The 10663-nt window shown below is 37.2% G+C and overlaps 1 protein-coding gene across 1 annotated transcript; it reads right to left on the reverse strand.

The window, feature by feature from the left end:
- Window positions 1-205: 205 nt before the first annotated feature.
- TMIGD1 (transmembrane and immunoglobulin domain containing 1) lies at window positions 206-10365 on the reverse strand. The gene is made up of 5 exons (XM_006925040.1): window positions 10284-10365; window positions 8417-8695; window positions 5049-5327; window positions 1248-1351; window positions 206-250 (listed from the first exon to the last, which is right to left on the reverse strand). The coding sequence occupies exons 1-5, from the start codon at window positions 10363-10365 to the stop codon at window positions 206-208; spliced, it is 789 nt and encodes a 262-aa protein (XP_006925102.1).
- Window positions 10366-10663: the final 298 nt, after the last annotated feature.

A 10663-nucleotide genomic window follows, 5' to 3' on the forward strand; every position in this document is an offset into this window, starting at 1 on the left:
TTCTAGAAAACCTTCCAACCTGCCTCACCTGTCTTCCTCTAAAGTGGAGGCAAATTCTCCTCCACTATTCCATTCTCCTCTGAACCCCTTCACCTTCCAGCACCTCCCATCTCAGGAGGAATTTGCCCGGGATGGGCTTTATGATGCATACCATTGCTACCCATCTGCTTATGACAAATCATTGGCCCCAGCCCAGAATACTTACTTACAAAGCTGTTTCTCTTTGAGGATCTTGACCCTTTATGCAGAGCTAAAGGCAAACACAAGGGCAATAAATTTGCCTGCTTTCTAAATCCCATGGCTAAACACTTTGAATGCATCAAGGTAGCTCAAGGGACAGGAAACCCAAATGTCTGTTAATCTCCTAACTGGAAAAATACACACCGATACATAGCAACAATAAAATATTTACAGCCACCTCTGCACTCCAGGTCTTACTTATTTGGCCACATTAATCATTTTTATTGAACATAGAGAAGATGTAATTCTTAAATCAAAATGCTTCCAGGATTCTTAAGGAGTTGAGCATTTCTTTTTTTGCAGGAAAAATTTGTTTTGGGTTGGAACAAGGGCTGGGTGGATTTCTTCTTGGGAGACGTGTTGTCCTGAATAACACCCAGTAACCGTATGTTTCATGGAGAATGACTTTTGCTGGATAATGAACTCAGCCTCAGCCACACTGGCCTTTCCTAAGAGGTTTTCTGCCATATTTGACTCCCTTTGCCAATGGATTAACTGGTGGAGTCAAATACCTGGCATTAACCTACGTATGCATGCACTCTACATCATGCTAACCAACAAGGTTAACTACTCAACAATTCAAACTCTAGCCCACCACAACCAGGGCTTATGGTTGTACTCAAGAGGCTAGTGGCAAGTGCCATCTTTTTCATGCAGATCTCTGAATCCAGAGCAGATGCTTTCTATATTTATATATTATACCAAAGGCACCATAGCAACAATAAAGAGAAAATAAAAGGTAGAAAAATCAGCTCCCAATCCCCTACCCCTAATACCACAGCGATTTTCCTACAGGGCTTATCCGTATGCACTTCTATTCTTCATAAATCTGTATTCATAATATACATACAATTTTTTCATTCCCTTGAGCAACTTCCATGTTAGATCTCATTGTAGAGAGACTAAGTTGTCCAAGTATGGCTTCTAACTCTAGTCACTTATATAGCTAGTTCTCTACCTTTATTGAGATAACTTTTTACCTAAAATATCTTAGAATACTTAAATACCTTCATTATTTTGTTTCTTCTAGCAATCAGTCCAAAGCACAGTGTCAGAAAGACCACAACACTTGCAGCAATAATGGGTTCTACTGGTACAGCCACAGCTCTGTCTGTTGAAAATGCAAACACAGGGAATGAGAACTCACACTGATATGCTTCTAATTTATGTACTTCTAATATGTCCCAGCCATGCTGCCTTGCACTTTACATATATCATCCTCTTAATTAAATCCTCCCAACAACCCCAAAGTTAAGTATTATTATTCGCAATTTTACAGGCAAGGAACCAGGGACTTTGAGAAGTTAGTTTACTTTTCCAAAGTCATAGAATTAATAACTGGTAGAGACAGCTCATGAATCCATTCCTTTGTGGATGGTTAATTTATGATAGTATGACTAACTCTCCCAAACAGGACGTCAGACCTTTTGTGCTTCCTTCATTCATAATTTTTGCCATGGAGAAAGCAGAAGTAGGCCGATGTCAATGGCCTGCCTTTTGAAAATCCCAAAAGATATTGAGAAGTAGAAAGAGAGCTTTAAGAGCAAGAAGAGAAAAGGTAAAAAGCCTGCTGGACTAAGAGGAGAGAGGTCTGTGGCACCCAGGAGCAGTGAGGACCCTTGTAGCTGTACCGTGATAGTGCCCCAAGAAGGTGACAAAATATTACAGAAGGTGGCTGCATGATGCCTTTAAGGAAGCAGTGTTCTAAGCACCAGCCTTCCCAACCTTGCCAAAGAATAGTCACACCTCTTTAAATCACATGGAAGAACAGAGAGTCTACTTCTAACTTGGACTAGGAAGAGATCAGTAGCAACCATGACAACCTGGAAATGAAAGCCCATTTCCTTGTTTTCTGAACACCAGGTAGGCTCAGAGCTATTTTGTTCACCAGGCACTATGGGCACAGGTACCTATAATTGTAAGCTTTCTAAGAGCCTTTGAAAACACTTGAGATCTGAAAAAAGTATTGGCTCCAAAATACGTAAAAAATGGCAAGATAAATCAAAATTAATAAATGTTTAAAAATCAATAAAACGTAACTCTTTGTTAACTATAACCCAACTGTTAAGTTATAGTTATGTTTAAACCTTAAGAACCACATTAATAATTTATTTATAATAAAATTCAAAATATAGGCAAGTTGTAAAAATCTTTTCAAAATTTTTACAGAAGAAATGTATATTTAATATGCTTTGTTTTACTATGTTTGATATGATATGGGATGAAAGTTTCAAAAGTAAGAGTATTTAAGGTCAACAAAAGTATTTAAATCACCCTAAGTCCCTGTATTCTGATGTCATCCAAGGAGGGAAAGGAGTTCCAATAGTGGTTAAAATAAAAATTTTAGGAATTTATAGAAAATAAAGAGTACTATTTATTGTACAGTTGAGTTTATGGGGAAGAAATACAGTCAATAGATATTTACTGAATGACTACTGTGTGATAGGTGCTGTGCTTGCCCTTGAAAAAAATGGGCAGACATGAAAGGTTCCTGCCTTTGTGGAACTTGTATTTGAGTGGAGGAGACAGACATTAAACAGACAAAAACTACAGATTGAGATTGATATAAAGGACACAGAGTCAAGAGATAGTATATGAGGAGTAAAAGGCAGGGAGGAGATGGAGAAGGAGACTTTTGATAAATCTAATTTTACAGTCCAAGCCCTATATGCCTCAAGATTATAAAGTAAGTTTTATTCCTCCATAGTTGTATGACACATCAACCAGTTACCTTTTAATTGTTTTCTTCTTCATTTTTTTCCAGTTCCTGCTCAAAACAATTTTGGGAGAGTAAATGGATTAAGCATCCTTTACTCTTGCTCCCTTTTGGTTGTTGCTAAAAATCATTCTCATATGGGTGTGGGTTGCATCAACCCTCTGGAGAAACCCTGCTCAATGGGCCTTCTCATATGCTGTGGCTCTGTAATTGCTAGCCTTGGGACACTCCAAAGGGCCTTCATCTTACTGGGAACCCGCTCTACTTGCAGTATCAAGGAAAGATATCAAAATAAAGGGCAGCAACAGTGGGACAATTAGGGGGAAAAAATCAGGATTCAGTCACAAGTTGGAATATTTTTACCAAGCTGAATAAAATGAAGCTACATGCGACAGCTTTCTCTTCATAAACAAGCTTAAATAAATTGCCTGACTCGTTGGCTCACTTTGGATTCCAAATTTCAGTTGAAAGTGACTTTAGCAAGTGTAATAGCATCTCTCCCCTTGCCCTGTTTTACTCTCTTATTTGTAACCAGATAATCAAGAAAAGATCTGTAAAAATAAATAAATAAAAACAAACAAACAAACAAATAAATAAATAATATTTAAAAAGGAAAATAAAAGATCTGTGATGCCATTTCCAGCTCTGCATGACCTAAGTTAGAAACTACCCCGTAGAATTGTGAAGCTGAGAGTGTCTCATGACAAACTTGGCATTTAGCCTGACTACCAGCAGCAGAGTGCTTATATTGCAAAGGCAGCCAACAACCTAGAAAGTAGTAAAACAGGAAGAAATAAGAAAAACAAGCTGGTTTGGAAGAGCTCCACCCCAAACAGGATTCTGCCCCTCTGAAGCCAATTTGTCAAGCTGGCATCCTGTTTGCCACACAAGCTGTATATTTTTTATGTGACATGGAGCAATCATGATTCCTTCTTAATCAAGAGAGATGGTGTAATTCCCTAGTCTCTGTGTGGTCTTTAAAACCAGTTAGAATGGCATGGCCTGAGGCCACCACCAACCAGGCTTTTGTGGTCTTGGGGGAGGTGAATAGCCACAGGCTTCAATATGGTGCTATTCCACTGATTCTAACCCATGAATACTTAGGTCATTTGTGGGTTTGGTTTTTCAAGCAAGTAGCTTCTTGGCATACTGTCACTGCTCTGCAAGACAAACAACTGAACACACCAGTAATCACAATGATGGGCATTCAACCAGCAGCAGGTTTTTTCTCCCCAGCAGCCACTCTATTGGTGTCCTAGACCCCATGAAGGGGAGGAAATAAGAAGCCCTATTATCACATCAGTCTAACACTTCTGGCAGGTGTTCAGTTAGCTTCTTGGGAACTGGCAAGAAAGGCAATGAGTGAGCACAGGGAGGCAAAAAAGAAAGTAAATAATGTTCTAACAAGATATGGGAGCCTCGACTTGTTTGGTTGCTCCTAGCATACTGTCTCTAGACCAGGAAATATGTGCATGAGCATTTTCTGCATCTGCTACACCAAGTATCTTGCCTCTCTTTTTATATGAAAAAGGAATATGAGGAGAGAAAAACAGTTAGAGTTCATTTGTTCCCTGTATTGCAGGGCTATAGACCTGGGTAGATGAAACATGAAGCCGAGATAAAGAACTTTTACCTCCATTTCCTCCTACCCCCTCTTCTGATTAGCCTATAGGTTTCAATTTCAGAGTAAGGAGTGATTTTAGAGATCCATTTTCTTATCTAGTCAGTATCTTTTTTTCTCTACGTGTTTGTCATTAGGCTGTGAACTTAAAAGTCCAGTTCTTACAAACCTTGTTGCCCAGAATTCATGGAAATACTCCTACATAAAAGCCAACCAGAATCATCTCCTCCACATGGTTCTAGAAAAGGATCTTTGTTCAAAAAGCAGTGTCCTATATAGAATGGGCATATTTCTCCTAAAAGGAAGGACTACAATTCTTAGTGGAAAACTCCTTGGATGGGGACAATTCTTCAAAGAAAATCCTAGCTGCTAATCACAACTTTAATAATCATTCATTGTCATGAAAAATATTTACTGAGCATTTGATCTTAGTTTTGCATTGTGCTGGATATTATTTTAAAAAGGAGTTACCTTTGACAAGGAGGTGAAAGTCCAATGTCTCTATTTTCAGAGATGAATTTGCAAAACAGCTGTAGGTTCCATTGTCAGATTTCTTGACTTTGGTGATTGACAGTTGAAGAGACTCACTTGTCTGTTGGACTTGGTGATGATTTTTCTCTAAATTCAGGATGCTACTGCCTTTGTACCACATCATTTGAGCCTGGGGGTTGGATTTCACATTGCAAACCAACTTCACATCACTGCCTTCCTCAATTGCTTGGAATTGATCTCCACTTAGGAGAGGAGGAACTGCAAGACTCAAGCATTTAGGTTTCATTAGCAGATAAACAACAGTTTACTGTCAGTGTTCAAGATCTTTCTTCAGTCTATTTCATGTACTTACTGATTCATTTGATGAAAATTTATTGAATACTTATTTATTGTATGCCAAGCACTGGGCTAGGAACTGAGGATACAATGATAAAAACAAACAAACAAACAAACAAACAAACATACATCGGTTCCAAACCTCATAGAACTTCTAATGTGGTGGGGAAGACAAACAGTGAAACAAATATATATAATGATGACTCTGTGCCAAGTAGACAATCTGTTACACTCCTCAAGAGTATAAGCTTTCGGTATTTGCTCTCTGAGAGTTAATAAACCAATTTGTGCTAGTGTTGGATAAAACAGTATAATATTAAGAAAGCAGGTATTGCAGTTAGCCCTAATTCCATCTACGTCACTTACTATGACCTTGAGAAAGTTACTTAACTGCTAAGTAACTACTCAGTTTCCTCATCTAAAAAATGAGATAATAGCTACCTCATGAATTGCAGTGAAAATTAAATGAGATAATGCCTGTAAAGAATTTACCACAGTGCTAGTTAGTACTATTATTATCGTGGTGCTGCTGCTGGTGGTGATTTTGGGGGGTCTCACACCCTCTATTTTTGCATGTATCTAACCACATTTGCCCTAGCCACATATTTACCAATGCATATTTGCATTTCCTCAACGATCCTCCATAAATAACGTCCTCCTTCCAGAAGGTGTTCCAGTTGTAACAACATTGGCATTTTGGAAGGTGAGCGTGGCCTTCTGAGTCCCTCTCATCCCTCTGCATGAGCAATTCTCCACTCCTGCCATGATAAGGGCAGTCGTAGACCCATAGATAGTCAAACTCATTTGCCTTCACAAATAATTCCAACCCGCATCCCTAACACCTAGGGAGAGAAATGGCTGAGCTGATTCTCCCTTCTTTTCCATGCCCTTTGCATTTTCTGGCCAAGGTACAAAAGTGTAATAAAATGCTTGAAAAGTGTGCAGTAGGAAAGAGATGAAGACAGAGAAGGAGGAAGAAAGGAGCTTGTATAATCTGAACACTGAATAATTAGACCCTGTGTAGGCTGTGCTATTAATAATTCTCCCAGAAGAATGACATTTTGTTGCTCTTTGGAATGAGCTTGAATTCCATATCCATATCCAAGGATGTTATATGATATTTGGATATGTAAGAAGGTGCTAGAATAGAGAACATAATTGCCAAATATACCAGTCCCAACCAGTTCCACAGGTCCTATTAGTTGTTCATTTTTATTTAAAATTTTTAAATTAATTTTTATGCATATTAGCTGTACATGAGTATTCCCTTTTTAAAAACTAGTTCATTTCGGATATAGTTAAAGTTCTCCTTGACTCCATCCTCATCATTTCCTGACCCCCTTCCCAGAAATATCCACTGCTATGAGTCTGATGTAAACCCTTGCAGATCTTTTATTAAATTAGTTTTTTATACGTATAAGGTACTCCTAGGAAATATATTGTATTGTTTTAGGAGGGTGAGAAGGATTTACATAAAAGACTTCATTCTCTCAATTACTTGCATATTTTTGAGATATATCCACATTGAATCATAGAAACCTAGCCCATTGCTTTTAAAGTGTTATAGTATATGACTCTTAATTATTTTATTTTGATGGACATTAGGTTTTTTCATTTTTAAAATATTTTTAAATGATTCAATAAACATTCCTTGTATATGTTTCTTCATGCACATGTGCATGTGTTTCTCCAAGGTTAACATCCAGAAGTAGAAATGCTGAGTCATAGGGCAGGCACACTTTAAGTTTTGATAGATATTGCAAAAGAGGTAATCTCAATTTATACTTTCAGCAACAACATATGAAAGACCTGTTTCTGTATACACTCCCCCAAATAGTGTATTGTCAACTGCTATTCATAACAATAATAATACTTTCTCAGGATTGTACATGCTATTCTTGTCACTTTTTAAGTGCTCATTTTGATTTATTGATTAATGTGTTTGTGTCGGTTATTAACACTATGAGTCACAGACCAGTTGTTTTTTATATGTGCTTAGCAACAACAATATTTAGGAGGTTGTTATAAAGATGATTTTAAATGTAGATTCAGGTTAGAAAACTGAAAATCATTTTTTAAAGCCACCAAATCGTATTATCGGCATTTCTGCCATGTCTCTCTTACATAGATATAATGGGAAAAATAGTAGCTTAGGAGCCTAGGTATTTGTGTTCTGTTCCCAACTCCAGCTGTGATAATTCGGGCCCAGCCCGAGCCCCAGTTTCTTCATCTGTCATTTTATAGAGATTACAAGACCTCCAAGGTCCACTGACAGTGGATACTATCAAAGTAGGCAGGAAGAAGCTTGCTAAAAATCACATTTTATTAATTTATAGAAAGTAAAAAACAAAGCTTCTTTGCCCAGAAACAAGCAAATGAGTCACTCTGGAAATGCAAGCTGCAGGATGCCAGTATTTGCCAGAGCTGGATTCCTCCACATTTTCTTCATCCTTTTAATCTCAGGAGCAATAGCATCAATTTTTTCACAGAAAAGTTTGCTAAGCTTGAGTCCAGAGCTCTTTTTACCAATCATACCATATTACCACCTTATCCCACATCGCCCTTATCACGCCATCCGCACTACCCTCATGTAGAATCAGCTTTTCCACCTGAACCATGATCACCTACATAAAATCATTTGAAGGACCCATTAACCCCATAGGGTTCCACCAATGGGTTATGAATTTCTAGAACCCAGCCATCAAAGAGTTTCATCTTTGGGGGTTTTAAACATGAACAGCAGATATATTTATAAAAAGATGAACACTCTCATTCTTAATTTAGAAAATAAAAATAAATTTCTTATCAGGCTGGCAAATTTCAAACTCAGTGATCATGAGGGTGTGGGGAAATAGGCACTCTCACACTTTGTTGTGGGAGCATAAATAAGGCAATTTGGCAATATCAAGCAAATGTTAAAATGCATACACTCGTTAGACCCAGATTTCAACTACCACTTTATGTAGTGCAGACAACACAGACTGACTAACAGTTTCTTTCCCCTTACTCACAAATGACATTCAGCACCACTGAGATGGACACCGACTGATCCCTCTGCAGCTTGCAGGTAAAGGTGACTCCGTTGTCGTTTTCGCTGATGGAAGAGACACAGATAGAGCTGGAATTGATTTTGTTTCCAGATTTCAAATCCACTGTCCCTTCTTCTCGGTACCAGAGAAGTCCTTCCTCTCTAGTGTGGTTTTGAATAGCACAGTTCAGAGATTCTTGAAAGCCACGCTGGGTATTCAGAATGTAGTTCTCAGTTTTACCATTCACAGTTAAAACAGAACCTGGGAGTGCAGGAAGAAACTATTAAGATAGAGTGAACAATCTAAATGGCCATAAACAGATTATGTTACATCAGTACAATGGAATACTCTGCAACAATTAAAAACAGTCATATTGATCTATATGATTTTACAAGGAAAAAAGATCCATAATATGTTATTGACTAAAAAAAGGAAAAGGTTAAAATGATGGTTACCAAACTTTGTCACACGTTGGAATTACCTGGAGAATCTTAAAAAACTTACTGATGCCATGTCCCCACCCCCAGACATTCTTGTTTATTGGTATGAGTGCAACTTGGGTATTGGGTTTTTTAAAAGCCCCTCCACCAATTCTAATGCGCAGCGAAATTTGAGAACCACTGGGTTATAAAACAGTATGTACAGAACTACTCCATTCACACATACACACATACACACACACATTTATGAGAAAAATGTTGGGAAAATTTCTATCTATATATATAGAATAAGATTGATAAAAACAGAGAAAAAAGTGGAGAAATACTTACCGGACTTGCTTACCCCAAGGGGTTGGAAGTGGCAAAGTAAGGGGATGGGAGTAGGGAAATACAAAGGAAAGGACTGCAGCAAAATGGAAAAATATTTAAGATGTAACATTAGGTAAATAGGCAGAATATAAACTGCATCTCTAATATTACTGTAAATATATCAACATTGAATGTGCATATGGGTAAACAATTCTGATTAGATGATAGGATTTGGTCCTGCATTTCTGATGTTTTAATATTGTTTTGGCAGTGTAGTAAAATAAAAAGATGTTTAAACAGCTGTGGTTTGTGGGGTAGACAAGTTGTTGTGGGATGGATTATCGGGATATATACTAGTTTATTTTCATCTCTGATTTTTAGAAATCCATTCATTGTATAGTAACATATTTGAATTTCAGTTTTTACTTTCCTGGTTCAGAAGCAAGCAGCAAAAGCTAAAAATTACTTTAGCTGCCACAAACTTGCCCCCTACATCATATTGGTTAATATATTCTGTAAACATGTTAGCTTTTCCTTTAAAAAGCATAAACTACTAGAGGAAATAATGAGATGGCTGCCTAGTATTTTTTTAATCTGGAAGAATATACATGTTGAGTGGTTTATCTTTGGACAATGGGATTTAGGGAGATTTTTAATTTTCTTTGTTCTTTTATATATTTCCTAATTTATTTTACAACGACTATGTATTACTTTTGAAGTCTGGGGCCAGAGAAAGCTACTTCCAGATTGGGGTGGAGAGCAAGTGCAGGAAAAATTTTTGTGTAAGTGTTATGTTCAAATAAATGGCAGAAGATTATTTTGGATATGATTAGTAATGAAATGCATTAAAATGTAGAAAAATTCTGGCTGTGGCTCTGGAGAGAATAGAATACAGAATACTTCACCCTGCTTATAATATCAGAACCATAAAAATATTTTTCCATTTAATTTTTTATTATGTTATTTGACTCTTGTACTCAGCTATACTAACTATGTAGTCATTTCAATTTAATTTTGGATAGTCCCAATGCCCACTTATCATTTTTTTAATCTGAAATTTTTCTTTATTTAAAAAGAGGCCAAAAAGAATATGAACTTACAGGTCATCTCGTGCGGCAGAAATAAAATCACTAAGAGAAGATAGCTGCGCATTCGCATTAGTCCACTGCTCTTCCATGCCATCTTTAATGAATTTGAGCCAGATCTGTCAGGGGGAAGAGTGCAGTTATTTCTGTACTTTAGTCTACACTGGGTTTATGAACCCTTTTCTTATCTATTATGCACCTACAATGAAGTCCCAGACGAATCATCCCAATTATAACGGTATTATTTCTAGTTTTTAAACAATCCTGTTCTGACTACTTCAGTTTCCAAGTACTTTTGGTATTAAGATATATTTTTTAAGACAACAAAAAAGAAAAACACAAGGAAATAAGTTATAAGATATAGGGAAGCTACAGGGCAGCTCTGGGGAAGGTAA

Source organism: Pteropus alecto, unplaced genomic scaffold, assembly GCF_000325575.1.
Source record: "Pteropus alecto unplaced genomic scaffold, ASM32557v1 scaffold98, whole genome shotgun sequence".
In the NCBI taxonomy this organism is placed as follows: Eukaryota; Metazoa; Chordata; class Mammalia; order Chiroptera; family Pteropodidae; genus Pteropus; species Pteropus alecto.